The sequence below is a fragment of the Choristoneura fumiferana genome, chromosome 12, assembly GCF_025370935.1.
Source record: "Choristoneura fumiferana chromosome 12, NRCan_CFum_1, whole genome shotgun sequence".
Taxonomy (NCBI): Eukaryota; Metazoa; Arthropoda; class Insecta; order Lepidoptera; family Tortricidae; genus Choristoneura; species Choristoneura fumiferana.
In genome coordinates, this window is record NC_133483.1 from 17669233 (window position 1) to 17692148 (window position 22916).

At 35.9% G+C, this 22916-nt stretch overlaps 1 protein-coding gene across 6 annotated transcripts in view; it reads right to left on the reverse strand.

Moving 5' to 3' along the window:
• The window catches only part of Ctns (lysosomal cystine transporter cystinosin), a 58432-nt gene that overhangs the window by 12728 nt on the left and 22788 nt on the right, over positions 1 to 22916 (reverse strand). For 5 of the 6 annotated variants that reach the window (XM_074095613.1, XM_074095610.1, XM_074095611.1 and 2 more), the window contains 5 exons: positions 5311 to 5421; positions 4454 to 4553; positions 2442 to 2642; positions 1564 to 1804; positions 243 to 362 (listed from right to left, as the gene is read on the reverse strand). In XM_074095613.1, coding sequence (XP_073951714.1) covers positions 243 to 362; positions 1564 to 1804; positions 2442 to 2642; positions 4454 to 4553; positions 5311 to 5395 — 747 coding nt within the window. In that variant the 5' untranslated portion in view covers positions 5396 to 5421. Of the gene's footprint in view, positions 1 to 242; positions 363 to 1563; positions 1805 to 2441; positions 2643 to 4453; positions 4554 to 5310; positions 5422 to 7069; positions 7171 to 22916 lie in introns of those variants that run through there. The other variant, XM_074095612.1, reaches the window with a different exon arrangement.

Consider the following 22916-nt stretch of genomic DNA (forward strand, 5'->3'; position numbering starts at 1 on the left):
CTACCAGATGACTAGAAAAACTGTATCTGTATCAGAATCTTGGGCCATTTTTACAGAAATGTATGGAGAGGGACCTATCCAGAGAATGAGACGGTTGAAACGCTCGAATAATGACCCACAAGCTCTCTCATTCTGAGAAGAGGCCTGTGCCCGGTAGTGGGACGTATATAGGCTGGGCTGATGATGATAATGATGAATTATTGTAAAGTAGTGTAGGTAATTAAGATAATTATTAGATATACCTCATAAGCGAAGCACTGAATGATTGTGACAATGGTGGCAAACACGGCGTGGAGAGAGAAAAACACATCATTTAACTGGACAGGGTTCAAACTCCTAGGATGCCGGACGAAGTATTCCGCCTGAAATAAAAGAAAAAAAAAATTAAATACGAACTGCCCAGATCCAGTACATTTTATTATGTATATATTTTTCTAATGGGATGATGATGATACATTTGTGTTCTTAATTTATGCATTTTTTTAAGTCCTTAACTAAATTGTTTTTGGTTTAAAAGAAGGTTAAAAAAGTTTTTGTGTCACGTCAAATTTAATGTCACTCGTCAAGTTTGTAAATGTTACAATTTGATGTACGAGTTTTTTTTTTTTAAAAAAACGTAATTACCAAGACGTTTCTATAAATGAACTGAGCCACCTGTCGAAATCAAGGGAAATCAAGAAAACCACGGTGTATAATATGATACACGCAATATAATAAATCACTCTATGTTTCATAACAATTTAAAATCTGACTAAAACAATCAATCAATTATTTATCGAAGGTTATTTGGTTATTAAATTACGTAAATAAGATATACCTACCTAAATGCTTAAATTTGTAGAAAATGTGCACTCGTTACGTATTTGATAAAATGATGATAACATGAATGGAAATTTCTTGGAGATAATATTTAAGGTGATGTTTGAAGGCGCTAGTATTATTTCACGAAAAACTTTTTCACGAATCGTCTTTCGAGCGTCGTCGTCATAGAGTAACTTATATATTGGGGTCGTCGTCGTGCCAGCGCTGGCGTCACGCCGCCGAAGCGTCGACGTCGCGTCGACACTGGCAAGACGACAACGCTCGAAAGACGCTAATGTGGCGGGTCTCTTAAAACTAAGTAGGTAACGAATTTAAATGCAACTTCACCGTCAGTTTTTTTTTTAATAAATGGCTTCTGTCCGTTTGGATACCATCAGTTAGATTTTTTTGTTTAAACCTGTATGTAAATCTGCCATAGCAGAGCGTGCAAAAATATCTGACACGTCTATAACCCTGTTGTTGTAGCATTTGCCGCACTTTTCAAAACAACTTAAGGACAGAAGAGGCTCTCTGAGATAGGGTTCTACCAAGTGTTACATACGAACTTCATCATCATCTCAGCCGTAGGACGTCTACTGTTGGATATAGGCCTCTCCCATAGACTTTCCGTTGCTTCTGTTGGAAGCGGCTTGTACCCACCGTGAACCCGCGGCTTTAACCAGGTCATCCGTCCATCTCGTTGATGGACGTCCTACGCTGCTACATACGAACTTGTCAAGGTCTAAAACGAGACAAACGTACCTGGATATCTTTCGAGAAGTACAGTCCGCAGTTGAACAGCGAGTACATAGTGAAACCCATGAGATTGAGAGCCAAGAAGTCAAAGTTGAGGCCCACGACGCTCTTCCTTTTGAAATTGTAGTATATTTGCGGGTAGAAGGAGACAGACCAGGACACGAAGTATATCCAGCCCATGATGTACGATATTATGTAGATTGCGTGCGAGTGCATTATTGTCACTAGAATGAATACTGTGTCCATTCTGAAAAATAAAAGAAATATTTTATTTGTTTCATTTCATCAGCATCATTAGCCGGAAGAAGTTCACTGTTGAACAAAGGTTCCCCCTTAGAACGCCATAATGAACGACAAGTCGCCAGCTTCGTGGTCGCCACTCGCGTACTTATCTCTCCCGGCTATCGGTTATTTTATTTGTATATGGGAGACAAGGACAGATTGCCTAAGACATTGCAGGTAATCATGTTTTGTTATACTCCTTTGACAGCTTTTTTGGTTTTAACTTTTATGGTGGCCAGTAGGTAGCCTCATATTTGAATTGTACATTTAAGATTCTTAATCGAGATTTTTTTATGCGATAGGGGAAAAGTAATCAGGCGCGACATCAGTACCCCCCCCTAGTAGGCCCTATTTCACGAAGCTACAAGTTACAATTTACATGCGGTAGTCTTTGTTTAACAGTATGCATTGAAAAGAGACTACCGCTTGTATATTGTAATTTGTAGCTTCTTGAAATGGGCCACTGACCTAAAGCAATAATCATTTGACAGACGGAGATACGGACGCCAAAGTGATCCAGTAAGGGTTCCGTTTTTGCTAAATGAGGTATGGAACCCTCAAACTGAAGATGAAAGTTGAACAAGGCTGTTACAAGTACTCACTCAACGTATCCGCTCGGAGTGACGTTAAAAGACACCTCCGAGTGTCCCGGGCTCTTCCCGTACGCGCAAATATCGTACGATATCTCGACGGTGGTGTTGGGATTCTCTGCGCCGGGAATGACCACAGTAGGCGGCGCGAACTGGACTATATCGGGATGTTGCGCCTTTATGGCCACGTCTAAGGTCTCGTTGTATTCACCACTGGAAGGAATTCAGCGATTAAGTACCCTACACAGTAGAATCAGACATTGTGAAAATCTGGCGTTTTGAGAATCAGACATTTTGAGAATTAGACATTTTGAGAAATCGACATATTGAGAATTTGATATTTTGAGAATCTGACATTTTACATATCTGTCAGGAAGCGTCAAAAGGTTACAAACTAAAGGGTGTCCCAAAAAGGACGCAAGATTTGAAATTGATGAAAAACACATTTTTTTCGTTATAATATATTTGTATATAAAATCTTGAAATACATAAAATACGGTTATTTGTGGAATAATACGTCAGGCAAATGTCCTCCTAGGCTTTGCTGGCACATACGCACTCTTTTGTCAAAATTTTCTATGACCATTTTACATAGATGCGGCTGAATTTATCCAATGCAGCGTCAAATTTCCTCTTTTAAAGCATTGCCATTTGAACGGCTTGTTTTTGGACGACCAGTGGAATGAACATCATGAATTGATCCACTCTCCCTGAATTTCGCAACCACTCTGCTCACAGTTGATGAAGTCAAGTCAATATTCCGACCATATTTTGCACGGAATTTTCGAACCGTACACGCCAAACTTCTTTTGAAATATTGTTCAATAATAAAAACGCGTTGATCTTTCGTATAACCCGCCATTTTTACAAATCCTAAACATTCAGCTGTCAAATAGTTTTTTTTTAGGGTTGCCAGCACTAAAATACAAAAATGGCAGCAAATTGAAATCTTGCGTCCTTTTTGGGACACCCGATACATGGGTCCAAAAGACGCGTGAAGCTGAAAAAGGTTTCTATTTTCGATTCTGACAATTGTATGAACCGTCGTTACATCTCGTAATATTTCTAATAGTGACTGTGGTAGTAAAAACGCTAAAGTTGAGAACATTAACTCTATATTGCAAATTCTGTTTGTATTGTACATTTCATGAAAGTCGATGCTCGGGTAAGAAACTTTTGTTTGTTTGCAGTTGGGCAGTATGTATTTTTCTTTGTCTCATTTTAGTCACCAATGCGACCGAATGGTTCGTCAATCAACTTCTAACTTCTTCCATTACTTATTACTATTATACTTGTTTTACGGAAAAACCATAATAGCTCGCTAGTAATTTCTGAAATGTTATGATCGTTTTGTATCTCGTCATGAAAACGCGTTTGACAATATATGCATTGCATATTTATCTTTTATTTAATATCTTATTGTACTGTGGCGATATAATCAAATACATGTATAATGACAATAATAATTCACACAGACGCAACGCGTTCGGTATAGTTAACAATAATTTAATACCAATTCACGTGTTTTGATAACTGTATAATAATAATGAAAGTTAAATATTAAATATTTTTCTTTAATGATTTATGAATTATGATTAATTGCAGTGTCTATTGCATTTTCTAAAATTCAAAAATAAGTACGTTTGGATAATTGCATAAATTTGACAGTTATTTTGAAAAATATGGCACGCAATTCAAATTCTTCGACCGCACAATACGAAGACATACTTTGCGGCATTCTTTGACAATTTACCCTTGAAAACAAGTAGGTAATTAAATCATGTAAACATTACGTGGCACCGGTAGCACATAACTATATACATTAGTGCTCAGCTCAGGTTCCTTGCTGAACTATCAATAATTAATAAACAACATTCGATCAAATGTTATTGTGTTGATTTAGAGTAAGAAAGAACAGAGTGTAAAGCTATTTTTTCTGCCAACAAACTGTTATGCAGTTTGGCAGATCATTTATTTAAAAAAATGTATTCTGTTTATTTGAGGGGAAAAAATGTTCGACTTACATTTGGACCAACTTAAATAGCCGCGTCTCATCCACCAGCAAGTTTACATCTGTGACGTCGACATACATTTTGTTTATTTGTGATTGTGCACACGGTAATCCTGTAAAAAAGCAATATTTATCATTAACTTCCTAAGTCCTCGCGTACTTTATAAAGGACAAATTAAAACTAAGAATAACGACCGAATGTACATTATAAAGTACAAATTGTTCATTGACAAAGAATTCTAAGAATTTTGAAATAATATCCAGCAGGTCAACCACGTCTAGGTCAAGCACTAAGTTTGTTAAAAAATGTCAGGACTCAGGACGATAATAAATAAGTATGAATAAATTTGTAAATAGAAGGGTGCTAAAAGGCAAAATCCACATCGTGAAATGTCTTTTCGCACATTTAATAATACTGAGCGAAACAAAATGGATTCAAATCAATCATACCGTCACGAAAGGCTCGGTCAATTTTATAGGTACAGTCAAACACTCTTAATATCTACACAGCCAACTGTCTAATATACAGCAAACGTTTAGATTCCTCAGTTGGTGAAAAACTCAACCATTTAAAACAAATGAAAGCAGAAAACCGCGCGATGAAATCTGCACGAAACATTTGCAAAATTCCTTTAATTATATTCAAAATTCAACGTACTTCTCTTCAAGCAGTTCACCTTTTTCTTGGACCCGGGTATCTAGTAATCTGGATATTTGGAAAACCTGTGTAAATTGAACAAAGTGACGGGTTCTTTGAAATTCTATTTTACCTTATTCTATTATGCACACGTTACTAATATCATTGACACTATCGTAGAGATCTTTGACTGTACCCGGTCAAGCAAATTAAGATTTATTTCTCTAACTTACCTAAGAATAACACTGCAACAACAAACTTAACAAACATTATCCTATGACTAGATGATCCACAAATAAATTCAGTTCTGCGCGCCATCTCTGCTATCTCCTATTAAGCTTTATCTGCAACAATAAAAAAAATCGTTAGATATATGTAAGTTTGCTTCAGTCAAGGATCAGGTCTTTGATAATTTCATACAGGATCTTATTCATATATTTTTTCACACCTATTGACCCTATAATTTCACCGGATGGAAAGCGCATGAAGCTAAACCTAAACACATTGGTTCAGTCAACAGCCTATCCCTGTAGTATTGAAGAGCCAGGATATCTGTCCATAAATACTAGCGAAGGAAGAGACTTCAATTCAATAGCAGTTCGCATTAAGGAAAGATGAGGCGAATCGCTTCCTGCGGACCAAAAGAATGCTAACATCATAATAGGGGTGAAGATGGGTGGATGGATAATAATCAAATCAAATGATGTTAAAGCGACTAACCTCTAACATATGCAGATAATTTAGGATGGTGAATGGACCATCAGCCAGGCAAGGCATAAGTGTCTCTGAATTATAGGTCAAATACAGATAGGTATTATACACCGTGTTATTTTTGATTTCCGTTAATTTTAAGGGGACATCTACAGGTCAAAAGAAGTTAATTTCTCTCAGACACTAGTGGCCTAATTCCTACTTTTTATAAGATAATCAAGAGTTAAGATAATTAATTCTTAGTAGTAAAACAGCGTAAACGTCCTTAATTTGTGATGTTTTTTCAAAGTTCAAAACTAATCCGTTTTTAATTCACCAATATTTAGCAAAAGAAAGTTAAAGTTCTCTTATGTGTCAAGTTTGTTTATTTTACAATTTAACCATGGCTTTGAAACTATTATATGCATGAAAAAAAGGTTTTTTTTTTAATTTGACGAAAAAGTTTATTATTAGGTAGTTCATATCAATGAACTGAGCCGTCTGCCGAAGTTTGTTTGTTTATACTCTTTATTGTACAAAAAGGAAAACAAAAAGGTTACATAAAAAAAATATTGTTAAGTACAAAGGCGGACTTATCCCTGCAGGGATCTCTACCAGTCAACCTTTGCGTCTAAGTCAAAAGTCAGTCAAAATATCTTTATTCAATTTAGCCTATAATAAGCACTTATGAATGTCAAAAAAAATCTACCACCGGTTCAGAAAAACCTCTGTTGAGAAGAATCCGGCAAGAAACTCAACGAGGTATATTTTTTTTAAACAGATTTACAATATTATTAAATGATATCTATACATCACAAGTATTTAACACAACTTTAAGTGGTAGAGAAGAGCAATAAAAAAAAACAAGGATCGGCAAATAGAGCAAAACATTTAAATAAATATAAATGCAAACTCCAAATACCTAACTATATACAATAAATATATAATACATACATATACAAAACATTAATACACACAATAAAATACATAAATAACACAAGTATAAAAGAAAAAAAAAGACAAAGAAGTTAACTGAAATCCCAAAGAAACACGGTGTAGACCTCGCCCACACTAATAAAATAACAATTCACGGATCGTATTCGGAGTCGCTTGCTATGATTGCAACTAATGCTAACCAAGACAAATTATCTGTGACCTGATACTTCCAGAAAATAGAATGAAAACGTTATAAAAATATGAGGCCACATAGTAGCTTACGATTACTAGGTTAGAATACGTTAGTTTTTTTGAAGGACATTTAGAAAAACCTTCTATCGACAATCAAAAAAACCATGAACTTACATAAGTTTTCTTTCCACTAACAAAACAACAGTTACACAGTATCGATGCGATAAAAGTAACGAACAGGTCAAGCAAAAACAATTTAATTCCAGCAAAGCGTGCGATTTACGGCATGCTTCAGCACAGAAAACCTATTAAATGTAATGGGATTTTTTCACTATAAAAAAACATTTCGGATGTCTACGTTATATCCAGAAAAGAAGCAAAAATATAAGATTTTTTAGAAATTAACCCTTTTCCAGGCCCGCTAATTTAGATATTCTTTTGCATAATAAATCATAGTTTTATATTGTTTACCTATGAGGTATTAATTGAAAGACAAATAGTATTTTTAACAACATCAATTGATTTTGTACCATATTGTAAACGTAGCAAGGCCGAATATTAGTGTACATTTATGTGGTCGCTATATGGACTATGCCCGGAAAAGGGTTAACAAGACAAGCAAGATCATGGACATCATGAGCTACATCCAATATTGATCCGGCAGACATTGGCATGGCCCGCGACTTCGTTCAAAAACTACAATAAAATACCAGACAATCACTCTTTATCGTACACCAGAAATAGAACTCGTAAACTATACAGAAAACAGGTACATAGAGAGAAAACTACGACATTTTCCGGGATTAAAAGTATCCTATCCTCCTGAAGCCCACCATATAAATATTTTGAAAAAAATTGACACAGCAATTAGAATCTAATGGTTTCGAGAATAAAGTCAAACTGCCTTCTAACTGCCATGGTGTAAAACAATAGAAAAACAAAACAATTTATACTTCGTTACATTGTCATAGAGTCCTAATTTCCTTGAACTTATTGTGTACATTCTATTGCACATTGGGCTGCACGAGGCTATACCTATGTTATTAGGTTTCAATCAAAGTTTACCTTTTGGCCTATTCTTGTTAAAACTTTGACGCAGTACTCGTAGCTTTCCATAGTTTACATACACAACGTAAAAGAAAATCTACTATAAAAAAGCATACATCGGTTACCGTCCACACTAGTGAGGTCTGTCTAAAAACAAACTTAAGCAAAAACAAGATAAATCTCTGCTCACTGATTAGTTGTATCGACTCGTTCTTATTATGTAGACCAGTGCAATGTTCTGCTCCATTCCGATGACCTTAGCCGTTTCATTGTCAATGTCGATGCCATTCGAGCAGCGAACCCGCTAATACTATTTGTATATTGTTTAATGCAGCTCGGATAACATAAGCGGTGTTTTGGCTACTTAATATCGCTCTAAAAATGATCATTGTCCTTCAAACAATGGACTTAATTGAAGATAAAGTCCGTCGGACATTCAACAAGTAAAAGTACCATAATGATAACGAAGGTGTATTTAATTGATCAAGTTTCGACTAAATGGACGGACCAGGATATGGCAAAGCAGTACTTACTCCAATTCAACCGGTTATAGTAAATGTGAATTAAGTACTCGAGTTTTGGAGACTTAATAATACAAAGACTAAAATATTTGCTTTATTTGTAAGTTTTTTGTTTAATTTGCTAAGAACAGTAAAAAAGAAAAGTTTAACGACGATAGTAGATGTAAATCAATAATATGTGAAGCTTATATAAAACATATGGCATTGCTTGCTAAGGTAAAGTAACCATTCACTTAACCTTAACCGCATAACAGAAAGACACTCGATCTTATAATATGTACTGTAAAAAGACATCAAAAATAAGGATATATAAAAAAAAATTAAGAACAGTACCCAAGTCGCTTATACATACTTTGACTTCATTCGTCACAAATTAGGTCTTAGATTATTATTAGTGTTACTCTAAGAAACAGTCTTTTCAGAAAGGATATGTTTAGCGTTCTTTACACTAGTGCTTATTTTATCCCCTTCCAATCAAAAATCGTGGAAGCTTTGAACATTTTTAACGAAGATGTACATATTTAAAAAAGAAAAATTTGTATGCATTGAACTATTGAACATCACGTACGAATTCGTGACTGTATCTTAACCAAAATATTGAATCCAAGACATACAAATTATCATTGCATATACAATTATTAGCATGATAAAAACTTATTTCGGTGTACTAGTATTATTCCCACTTACGTGATTCAAAGTCTGAAATATTGCTGGTCCATCCAGTCCTTTCGACTGATGTGGTGCAAGTAGTACATTGCGGGATCGAGGAGCTGGCAAGTTATAGTGACCAATCGAGTGCCTTAATTCTAACGCTAGTTGTTAGTGATGGAGGGATTATCCAGTGAAGCAAGACTAACCAACCTTGGCGTGCAAATGGTATTAATGGTTACGGCACGCGGTGTTTATAAACCAGCAGTAATGGTGAAGTGCTCATTAGAATATAGTTGTTCTTTAGTTGTATTGATAATGATAATAAATCGACCTAGTTCACATTCATAGCAAGTTAATGCTTAACTTTATCAAAGGATTCTATTACTTACACAAAAATTTAACACAATCCCAGGCAGGATATGTATAAACTACATTTAGATACACTGCGTCCTAAACTTAATCTGCAGTATTTTAGCAGTTAGTTGGGTTAGTTTGGCTAAACATCTCTGAAAAGGTTTATGATCGATTTTTTTAATGTAGTAACGCCTTCGACGTGGTACACTTTGAACATAAACCAATATATAAAAACAATCTTCAACTTCTATAAACAAAATCCTGAAAAACTTTTACAGGGGCTGTTCTGTCAAACTTCCCAGCCATCTGCCAACATCTTCCGGATTACTTTTAACTTACCCTGTATAATAATTATAAACTAAGGAGTTTAACTCACGATTACAATCTCAAGACATCTGTTATGGTTTAAGGCGCGTGCGTAATGGTGATTTTCGACCGGCGAGGCGAGACGAGACGAGGCGAGACGACAATTGAAATTTGTATGCATTCTCGCGCGCACGCCGCGAGCCGCCGCGGGCGCTGCCATACAAATTTCAATTCTCGTCTCGCCTCATCTCGTCTCGCCTCACCCGTGGAAAACCATCTATAGGCTGACTATTCAAGCCTAAAACGAATGGAAGGTTTGTGCCGTATTTCTTGCCATTAAAGTTATTAAGGCGCTTAAATGCCTCTATATCATTTTACGCGTGAACACTTCCTAAGTTAAAATTATAAATTCAGTCAGTAAATGTCCATAGCTACAGGTCAATTCACAAGAGCTGGCACGAATGGATTGAATGAGTAAATGAAAGTATCTCTGCTGTGTGTTACCTATTTGAATACACTTCACACAAATATAAAATTTTATCAGTCATTTTCCAACAATAATGTCTAAGTGAACATTACTTTCGTTCAATCCATTCGTGCCAGCTCTTTTGAATCGACCAGTATTATTTACCGGCGCAGCCACTGTCCACAGACACAGAAATTCTACTTATTTACTCGTAAACAAAGAAATTGTCAGGAAGTCTAAGAAAGCACTCAATAAACGCACGAGCAAAATTGTAAATACTAACATTGACAAACATCTCGTTTTCCATTCCGTGTATATCCGGGGCATGGCTTGCAATATTCAAAATCACTTCTATCAATTCATTAAAAAGCGAATTACTTGTTAGGACCACTACGTACATTGGTAATGGTCTAATGGTTCTAATAACTAGAAAGAACTAAAGAAGTCAAGGGCCAAATTATATCAATGGATATTTCTGCTAAAGTAAAAAAAGTAAACTGGCTAAAGTTAGTTTCAGCTGGGTGGCGATGAATCATTCAGGACATGTTACGAGGTTAGCGCAGGTCTTCTGAAGCTGCAAATTTGAATACTCTACTGGCTATAAAAATCAATGGCCATAGCCTTGAGTTTAGAGAAAAAACTGCTTGCATTGCTTAGAAAATGGTAATCAATGGAACCAGTTAATTCACCTCATTTACACGGTACGCTTTACTAGTAGCTCACAGCGACAAAAACTGGACGAACGGTTAGTTAAATGCGCCAAGTATTCAAGCAGTAAGTCGATAGTCGATGCGTCGTCTTTCTCATACCGTGTTAGGCAGAAAGAGACGAAATGTCAGTCATGCTTTACTGGGAGAACAAGGACGCTCAATATCCTATACGTATATATTCGAGTTGGTCACGACAAATTCTTTCATTTGATATGTCACACGATATACTTTGCAAGTTTTTTTTTAAAGTTCTAATTTACCCCCCAAAAGTGGCCTCCATGTTTAAAGTGCATTTATTTACGTTACTCGTCCGTCTTTGGGTCTCCGACTTACATATCATGGATGACAATTTCCAAACCAGACGGTTCAGTATATAGTTTTGAAGCAATTGGCTGAGACGGACAGACAGACAGACACACGATTGATCCTATAAGGTTCCGAATTTTTCCCTTGAGGTACGGAACCCTAAAAATACATACTTTATATAGATAGTAGTGCATAAGCGAGATTTTTAGAAATATCTATCATTATGCGATTGATTTTTAGAAATACATCTATCATTATGATTTGTACTAAAATTGACATACAACTTACACGCGCCACTGCTAAAAAATACCCGCACTTACAGTAACTAAAATAATGAATTGCTTTGTAACTTTTGCTTTGATTTATTTATGCAGTCGATATTCTCGTGAGGACAACGATCGCTCAACAGGGTCGGATGTACAGTTACGCATTTAGGGTTCTCTAAATAAGGTTTTAACAACCTGGTTTGGTCGAGTCAGGTTCGGCATAACGTGTCCTTGATTACCAGGAACGCAGAAATTGACGATGATTAAAGGCAGTCTTATATATGAGCAAGTATAATGGTAAATTGCGCACGTTTAGGGTCGTTCACTCTTTGGAGTTAATGATATGTGTATGCGATAACTGCTATAAAAAATTGAGAAGTTCTTTTTTTCGATAGTAGTTTATAGTTGCATTATTATCTAATCTTCATTATGCATAGAAAATGTCAAAGTGGACCCCCAGGAAGTGCTACTTATAAATTGGAGTTGCAAGATTTGTCAAACATACTGACGAACAAGCAAAGTGATAAATATACAACTAACACCTAAGGTAAAGTATACAAATTTCTTTCTTTGTCATATAAAAGTATGATATAGAAGTATGAGTCATATAAAAGTTACTCGAAATGAATGAATGAATTTATTATAATTAAAGCTTTGAAAATCAATTCCAATGTCAAGCAAAGACTATTAGATGTTCAGGCATATTTTATTTGCGAAAATCCCAGTGGTCGTAAACTATGAAAGCCTTCAAAGACTAAACTCCGTGACTATCACAAATCTTATAATTCATATAACAATATTGACAGCAGCAACCCTTTACTATCTTAATCCCACACTTTAGTTAACTACGTGGTTTATGATTGTCGATTAAGTATATTACTTGAAATAAATGCTATTCTGTGAAGCATAGAATACGCGATTGCGTATTTTATAAAGAATATTCAGAAAGAGAATATTCAAATTTCCTTTTTATATAGCAGTCTGTCTATTTATACAGTGTGTTGCCGGCAGCCAGGCTATTTTAAGGGAGGTTAAAGTAACGTACTTCTGTAACTTAACAATGACATTAATTTAATAAATTAAAATTCAGACTGTTAACTTTCTAACAAAATTATAATTGCCAGCAATGTATAGCAAAGTAAATTGACAAGTAAGTGTAAGCCGACAGATACTTTTTTTTTATGGAGATTGTGGCTTTGTAACGAGACCTTTAAGCCAAGTCTTTATTTTAGATACTTTGATTATTACTTGTGAATTTACTTTGCTATACATTGCTGGCAATTATAATTTTGTTAGAAAGTTAACAAAGTCTGAATTTTAATTTATTTATTAAATTAATGTCATTGTTAAGTTTCAGAAGTACGTTACTTTAACCTCCCTTAAAAAAAGCCTGGCTGCCGATACACAATGTATACCAGTCAACTCTTGAGAGAGGAGCATTTTGATATTAATTGACAAGAGACCGACAAAGTTTTGCAGGTGGTAGGACCTTGTGCAAGGTCCGCCCGGATTGCTACCACCATCTTGCTCGCTAATCCTGCCGTGAAGCAGCAGTGCTTGCATTGTTGTGTTTCGGCGTGGAGAGTAAGACAGCCGGTGAAATTACTGGCACGTGAGGTATCCCATCTTAGGCCTCTAGGTTGGCAACGCGTCTGCAATACCCCTGGTGTTGCAGATGTTTATGGGCGGTGGTGATCTCTTACCATCAGGAGACCCACTTGCTCGTTTGCCATCCAGTCGTATAAAAAAAAAAAGTTTCGAAAGAGTCAGATGTGGTCAAAATTAAATTAAGCAATAATTTGTCGTATTCAAGTCCCTGTTGTAATAACAACTATAAAAAAGAGTATCACAGCAAAAAACTAAAATTCAATATTTGTCAACAATTCTAAATTAAAGTTTAAAAAACATAGGTATGCGATACGCCTCTCTTTCAAAACACCATCTCAAGTACAAATCTTATCAGCAAGCGGTGCGCGTGCGCCTACTTCACAACTGTACACAGTAGGTGTTCACTACGGTGTTTAGTAGCATTAACAATCATCGGACACGCATGTCACTGTGATTTATTACCTCGCCATGCAAAAGAGGCGTGTATACAATAACATTTCAGGTTCAGAAGGGCGTTGTGGAACATAAATAGTAGGTTGTACAACAAGAGCATAAAACGAGCCATTTTACCCGAGCGCCGGTAGGTACAGCGAGGGTGCATAGACACGTCGAGGGGAAAATGGGTTTAATGCTCGAGTTCTACACTCTACTTTTTACTTCGATGGCAAGGAAATGAAATAGCAACAGAAACAATTATTCACTTACTATGTACCTTTTATTGTTCATGCATTAGTACACAATTATAATTTTTTAATTTTATTGATCTATTTCGATTGATTTGGTTGATTTTTAGTTTTATTTATTAAAAACTATTTAAAAAATGTACAAACTTTTTGTTTGTGGACAGCAACGTACACAGTTACACCTGATTGCCTTGGTCTTAGACGAAGATTTTATTTTATGCACTGGAGCATAAAAAGTAATTTTATGTCGCCTAGATCTAGCATAAATACCATATTTTACACAAAAACACTCCAAAAAACCAATCATAATTTGATTGCTTAGTAGCGACATCTCTTGTCTGGGTGAGCGGTTGGTTCCGAAAGAGTGTGACGTCTCTCGATGAGAGCGGAACATAGATGTCGCTAGTGCTGCTGCATAAGTAGCGTAGTAGAAATAAGCAACCTGAGATATGTATGCATAGGAAAAAATCGTGTCTAGATTCCTGTCCAGCGGTGGTGTAGGGGTTATAGCACGCAGCACGGATTGCTGAGGACCTGGGTTCGATTCCCAGCGCTGGTCTCTTTTTCTGGTTTTTCTGTGCATCCATGTGTCAGTTTGTATTTTCGATATGGTTTCACGGGATACCCGTAAAAGTAACAAATTTGGAGTTGAAATAAAAAATACAAAAAGACTCCGAAAAACCAACCATATTTTACAGCCTTTACCCGCGTCTTCGTTCGTTTTTGTACGTGTATTGTTCCGCTACGCCAGCTTGTATAAACGTCAAATGGCCAACCCTCATGAACCTGTAATGTTTTTACCCGACTGCCCGAAAGAGGGTTATTGTACCTATACATTTCTGTAAACTAAACAATTGGATCTGGCAGTAGAATTGACATTCCAGGATTTTAGTAAATTAACATTGGAATTCCCAAAACATATATCGTCGTATCATTTACATTGAATAATAAAAACCCGCGCAAGTTTGTCTTTAGACTTAACGGTTAGGATCTCGAAAATACCGGGATAAAAAGTAGCCTATCTTAGACGTCCAGCTTCATCAAAATCTGTTTAGCCGCGTTTTTGTGGAAGAGTAGGGGAGAAAGGGGTGATGGGGGTAACTTAAGCGAGACTTGAAATAATAGAAGAAATTGAAAGAAAATCATTATTGCAACCGCCTCATATCATCGGCCTCATTTACTTAATTGGCTATCATTTAAGACCAAATTGATCATCACTTTGGGAACACATTTTGGGAAATATAAAAGCTTAAAAAAACATTTTGACTCCTATTACCCTGAGTAAGGGTAATTGCGGTCGTTATAAGGACGTTAACGCGTCTAGTGGTTGTAGTTTTGGAGATATGAGGGGGACAACATTGCCTACTGACTCCCATTACCTAGTTTTCCCTAAGAAGCACAATGTACACACAAACTTTCTAATTTTATAACTAGTAGGATTATTAATTGGGAACGCAACTTGCAGTTCGAAAAACCTTTAAAAGTAAATCTTGATTTAGTTACTTTTTATCTAAAATCAAAATCGCAGTGGTTGATAAATAATATTATCATGCCGTTCTAAGACTGGTGTTTCCTAGGTACTAAGTGCGTACTATCTACAATGTGCGTCACGAAGACGAGTTAAGTATTTTAAATTATTCAACAGGACAACAAGAATAAAATATATCACAATGCTGCTACAACAAGCGTGCAACGTTGAGATGAAAATAAACATTCAAAATTAAATTTATTCCAAGACCACGTCAAACAAAATATTTTTATCCCTTTTAGGCTTTAGGAAGCACGAACGTCGAAAAACTAACCACCGGTTCGGAAAAAAACCTCTGCTGAGAAGAAATCTGCAAGAAATTCAACGAGGCATATTTTGTTCGAAACAAATTTATTACATCTGACTTCGTTTACACAACATAACTGCTACATTGTCGCCACTGCGTTAGCAATTACCAACCATATAAAACAAATGTCTGTAAATTCGAATGCCTCGTAATAAACACGGGAAAGATGAGTAGCTCCATACCCATCAATTAGTGCACGTAAAATGCATGGAAAATTGTTTCAGATGTAACGTAACGATCCCGTAATAAGCGAGGAGCCATGCACAGTTAAGCCCCATTTAGACCACGCGATAACTTGTATGTTGCATGAAAGTTTCAGTACATTGCGTTATTTGTTTGATCAACTGTTTTCGTAGTCTCTCAATAGCCAGCGATGTAATGAAACTTGTATGCAAGTTCTTCAATGGTCTAAATGGGGCTTAGTGTTTCATGCGACAACCTAACCAACTGAGAAAAGAAAACCCGCCGACATTATCATTTCAAATTTCAGTATCTCAAAAACAGCTAATCCGATTTTATTGAAACATAGTTAAGAACTACCGTTAAGTAACTCGCTTTTACATAGAAAAAATATTAATAATATTAATGGTTAATTTAAGAATAATTGTAGTGCCCTAACAGGATTTATTATTGGGACAATTTTATTTGTAAGGTCTCGTACACATATGTGTATAAAGCAATAAATGATTATGATTATGAAAACGTATCGAAATCGGTCCATCCCTTTGAGAACACACAGACAGACGTTACGAAGATTGGCGTCAAACCTATAATACTCCTCTATTTGCGTCGGAGTTAAAGACATAAAATAATATGCAATATTAAAAAATACACTGAGCCGCAGAAAATCTGGCCCACAAATGTATGCAGTAATAGGTAATTTTGTATGTAGAGTGGGCCCATTTTCTGTCGAATTTCAATTTAACCAAAACAGTGCAGTGCGCGTGTTGCAGCAGCCGCCGAGTCGCGCTGCTCCCAGAAGAAAGGCTAACGGATTAGCCCGAAACATGTCCAGCTAAACTCGAATTCAGACGTGAGTTATCCGATAAAAACTTAATTATCACGTACCTTATTTCTATCAATGAACTGTTTTGAAGTCAACGGAAATCAAGAAAAACACGGTGCATTGTCAACTCCAGTCTTCGCAAGGCCGACTAAAAGGGTTAAACAGATCACGCCCTGAATTTCTTCTGCATACATACAAATACGTGGAATAGAAAACATAAACATCAGACGAACGCGGGGTGACACGGTCAACGTGAATGAAAGCTGTCTGGACGCTTTCGCGACATCTATGCTATACTATACTACACTGCACTATACTGTCCCTTACGGTCAACGACTTCTGTTTACTTTTTTTTTAGGGTTCCGTAGCCAAAATGGCGAAAACAGAACCCTTATAGTTTCGCCATGTCTGTCTGTCTGTCTGTCTGCCTGTCCGTCCGCGGCTTTGCTCAGGGACTATCAATGCTAGAAAGCTGTAATTTTGCACGAATATACTTATATGTAAACTATGTCGACAAAATGGTACAATAAAAAATTCAAAAAATACCTCCCATAGACGTAAAGTGGGGTTGTTTTTTTTTTTCAAATCCAATCTTGTAGTGAGAGGTATTGTTGGATAGGTCTTTTAAAACCTTTAGGGGGTTGCTAAAACGATTTTGCAAAATATTCAACTTAAAGTGAAAATTAAAAATAAAAATCGAGCGTCCATTTTTAGCAGGGTTGTTTAATATGCGCCAATAGTTCATATTCACCCCGTTTTACGGGTACCTTAAAGCACGACTACTAAGCAAACCACAACAACTTTGGCTTAATTTATTATGATAATCGACACTACAGCTGTTCAAACTATAAAGTGATCACCATGTGAAGAAAACGGTTCTCTATCGCTTGCTCGAATGTCATATATGCTATCCATACTAATATTATAAATGTGGAAGTGTCTGTGTTTGTATGTTTGTCCGTCTTTCACGTCGAAACGGAGCGACGGATTAACGTTATTTTTGGCATAGAGATAGTTTATGGGCCAAAGAGTGACATAGGCTACTTTTATCCCGTAAAAATGCAGTTCCCGAGGGAACAGCGCGCGAAAACCTAATTCCAAGCGGACGATGCCGCGGGAAAAAGCTAAGAGTTTCTAGTTTTTCGTAATTTTTATTTTCCATTACGTAATTAATTTTTGAAACATTATTTTTATTACTCTAACGTAACGTACCTAACTACTATTTTCAGAACCGTAAAAACAGCACGACTTTATATATTTCATGGCAAACGTTGGTATGGCAGGCAAGTGAAGTGATTCGGAAGAAAATCATGGCATATTGTAGTGAGCATTTAGTTATTGTTGAGCACCTTCAGTGTTACTTGTGGCGATTTCTTTAAACAGTAATGTGGACTTTTCAGAAACCGAAGATAAACGAGTAGTATTTGCACATGCTGCTCATTATAGTACTTTGTGCATTAAGGGGCGTAAGACGGGAATTACTAACGAGAGTCTGTTAGAAGCCCGACGCCGGAGGCGGAGGACTTTTAATGACTCGAGTTTGTAATCCCCTTACGGCCCGTGATACACACAATGATTTTCATCACATTGCGAGGAAAAAAATAGAAGTACGTATCGTACCGTCCCTCTCACTCTCGTATTACAAAATATTAGCGTCAGGAAAACGATATGAACATCGATTTTCGAATTTCGTAGTAGCCACTCTGATTGTCACTTTTTTCGAGGCGTTACCATAAATAATGCTAAAAACTGTGTTTAGTTTAGAATTCAAATGGTCTTACGGCCAGATTGTTCTAACGTGCTTAAGAAATATTTACTAAAACTATTGCAAAACAATTTGATATAAATTTAAAATATAAAAATAACGATGTTTCATGAAGCGTGGCAAATTTTTATGGGGTATAATTGGGTTATAGCTAAGTTTTAAAGATGTAAATACAACGTCGGCTGACTTGAATCCTCTTTAGTCCGAAATAACGTACTCTACTAACTTTTTAAAACTAAAGTCATAACACCCTTGGAGAGGAAAACTATAAGTAAATCCATAGTTTCCGCGAGAACAATTGAGTCCATTGTCCTTTAGTATACAGGCATGGAATAAAATCATTGACGAGCAAGTGTGATGAAAATTGTATTTAACCAAATTACTTAATCGTTTCGTAATGTTAGTGCGTCGTACGTAAACTGCTGTTGATTTTGATGCTTAAAGGCTTCTTTGCCCTTAGTGTAAGTTATCGGCTACAAAATAAGTCTCGATCGCGTTCCGTTAAAATCTCAATTATATAGAAACACGAACATCGCAAACGTTCCGCTAGAGACGCTGTTCGTGTTTCCATATAAATTGAGACTTTAACGCGAACGCAATCGATACGTATTTTGTAACCGAAAACTTACACTAGGAGTACTTAAAGGTACCACTTTCTAATAAACCAAACTACCTACTAATAGTTTCTATGTTCCTTTTTGATATATTTTTTGAAAGATACGATCCTTTTGAGGTCTACCTCATAATCTGCATGAAATATGAAGAGGGAACTCTTTGTTAAAGCTACTTTCAGGATCTCAAGGAAAAAATAATGATCTTTTAAGTTACTTACATTTAATTTACATAAGTAAAAATATATTCTACTATTTATCAAGAAAATAAGCAGTTTCTTAAAGAAATACACATTAGCGAAATAACGTTCAAGAACTGTGGTATTTATAATATCCTGCTATAAAAATTACTTCTCCAATCTTCATTAATTTACATACCTACTTACATATTTATCTTAACAGTTACAACATGTAAAAAAATCCTCGTTAACGATATCTCAGGCAGAGCAGAACGAGAAACGAATACGCCTATTTAAACTTCACTGCTGTTACTGTCATGACAATACGGGCGTAGTCATTCATGTTAGAAGAGTACAGCTATACCGTCAATGTCAGCTGAAAGGTTAAAATATACAGATGTCATGACATGGAGTCCGATAGGAGTATTTTAAATTGTGTTATCATGCATGGCTTGAATGATATGCACAATTTCGTGAAATGTCTAATTTTAAATGTGACAAAGTTTTAAGATAGCTGATAATACAAATTACATGATGAAATAAGGCCTAATTGGGTCATACTGCAATTTAAAACTTCAACTTAACAGTGCCCCTTCTGTGAGTTCTGTGTTTTCGTTTTATCAAGATTTAAAACGGTTCTAGATGTCGTAAAAAGGAGGAGTTAAATGATCACTGTGACCACAATATAATGTTGTGTAAAAAAAGCGGCCAAGTGCGAGTCGGACTCGCCCATGAAGGGTTCCGTAGCAGCAAGTAAATGACGTATTAAAAAAACTACTTACTAGATCTCGTTTAAACCAATTTTCGGTGGAAGTTTGCATGGTAATGTACATCATATATATTTTTTTAGTTTTATCATTCTCTTATTTTAGAAGTTACAGGGGAGGGGGGCACACATTTTACCACTTTGGAAGTGTCTCTCGCGCAAACTATTCAGTTAGAAAAAAAATATATTAGAAACCTCAATACCATTTTTGAAGACCTGTCCATAGATACACCACACGTATGGGTTTGAAAAAAAAATTGAGTTTCAGTTCTAAGTATGGGGAACCCCCAAAACTTATTGTTTTTTTCTATTTTTGTGTGAAAATCTTAATGCGGTTCACAGAATACATCTACTTACCAAGTTTCAACAGTATAGTTCTTATAGTTTCGGAAAAAAGTGGCTGTGATATATGGAGTCATGACGAATCCATAAGAGTTCCGTTTTTTCCATTTGGCTACGGAACCCTAAAAAACAAGCGCTTAGGTGAGAGGAAGTGCAAATCTGTTAAATTTGACTGATAAATACGTTGATCCAAATCTCGGTTCCACTTTTCTAACGTTTTAAATGCAACCAACAGGTTATCACCTCTTCCGCGGTATAAAGAAAAGTATTTAAATATATGATAATAAATGTAAATATTTAACTACAAGTATATCGTCAAAGCCATTTGCGCTGCGTTATTTGAGTTTTTAACCGACTTCAAAAAGGAGGAGGTTATCTATTCGGTTGTATTTTTTTTATATGTTTGTTACCTTAGAACTCCGTCATTTATGAACCGATTTGAAAACATTTTTTTGCGTTCGTATGGGAATGTGTTCAATTAGGTCCCATAAGCACCAAATCAGGATCTGATGATTGGATCTTAAGGAAATTGAGGGAACTCTTCAAATATTGTAGGGACGCCTATGGTAATTCGGATATATTTAGCAGTAGCTCGTGCATTTGCTGTTGAAATTCATAATTTGGTGAAGTAAACTGATGATGAAGACCACATTTGACCAACAGAGCTACTACTCAATAACAAGTACTTCACGGGTTGAATGTCAATTACTTTAACACAGTTGCTAAGCAATTTATGCTCGTCGTAATGCATATGGTACAATGGAACGGGTGGTGAAGCACCAGGACTCCTCAATAATGACGTCTCTGCATCAGAAAAAGCATCTTTCGTAAAAAAGTGTCGAGCATTTGACATTAAACTATTGTATCTTAGATTATTTACACTAAAAAGCGTGAAAAAAAATATACAAAAAATTTAACCGACTACAAACCATGAAAATAATTTTCTACCAGTCTGAAGTCGGTGCCTCAGCACGAGACAGCAGGGTGATTGAAGTCTAAAATATCAGTAGGTATGTAGGTGAAGTAGACGACTATAGGTCCACCCCTGCTGCTCGTCTGTGGCACCGACTTCAGACTGGTTAGAAAATTATTTACATGTTTTTGTAGTCGTTCAATTTTTTGTTGTATATTTTTTTTAATAAGCGTGTCGTTAATTTATGGCTGTTATGGGTTGTATTTGTAACAGAGAAATATTCGTAACTCTATCTCCAGACAGTACGTCTATTAAACCTACACTCAAACTACTTGCTAAAGTCGTTCGGAATTCGAACAAAAGATCGATTTTCTTTTCTTTCTCATTTGAATCCTCACCTGGAAAAGAAAAATAAAAACTACCTAGTGCGAGCGGCATTTACATTCTAGATGCACTGTATATAGCGATGCAATCGGTATCTTCTTTCTCCGTTGCCACTTTTGATGACAGAGTTAGATAGAGTGCGTTCCATTGACCAAGTTCATTAGTGATATGTGGCGTGGATTTCAATTAAATTGATAAGAAGATTCTGCACGCAGCGTTTCGCTTCAATTGAAGCGACCCTAAACCATGTGGTAAAGACTGGTTTCAATTCTATTTTCATAGAACAAATGTCAAATACGAAATAGCTTTTTAACCGACTTCAAAAGGAGGAGGTTATCAATTCGGTTGTATTTTTTTTTTTTTTTAATGTTTGTTACCTCAGAACTCCGTCATTTATGAACCGATTTGAAAATTTTTTGAGTTCGTCTAGGAATGCTTTCAATTAGGTCCCATAAGCAGCAAATTAGGATCTCATGATCTGATTCTTAAGGAAATCGAGGGAACTCTTCAAATATTGTAGGGACACCTATAGTAATTTGGATATATTTAGCAGTAACTCGTGCATTTGCTCTTGCAAATCATAATTTGGTAAGTGGAACTGATGATGAAGACCAGATTTGACCAACGAACTACTACTATCAATAACAAGTATTGCACGGGTTAAATTTAAATTATCATGATTAATATACTTACTAGATAAGCAACTAGAAGAAGCTTTAAGTTAATGATTCTTTCGAACTGATCTGATGCTGAAGCCAGAAGGTAGGCAACGGAACTCTGTTATAAAAAACGTAACTAGTCGTGTTTGAGCTTAATGGAATCGTTGTGAGATTGTTCTTTGGCTACAAATCACACAAAAAGTGATAAATAAAAAAAATTTTAACAAAAAGTAAAACCGACTCCAAAAAAATAAAAAATAACAAAAATGGAACCGACTACAAAACTCTTGAAAATATTTTTCTAGTAAGTAGGTACTACTAGCTCGAAGTCGGTGACTCAGCACGACCCAGGCAGGAGGGATTGAACCCATAGTATGTAGGTGAGGTAGACGACTATTGTGAATTGTCCCACTCCTTGGCTCTGCTGAGGCACCGACTTCGAGCTAATACGTACCTACTTACCTAGAAAATATTTTTCAAGAGTTTTGTAGTCGGTTCATTTTTTTATTTTTTTTATTTTTTTGGAGTCGGTTTTACTTTTTGTTTAAAATTTTTTTTATGGTACAGTCAAGTGCAAAGATATCGACAAGGCCAAAGTTACAAAAATATGTATACACGACTTAATGTGAAATGCGTAAAGTCG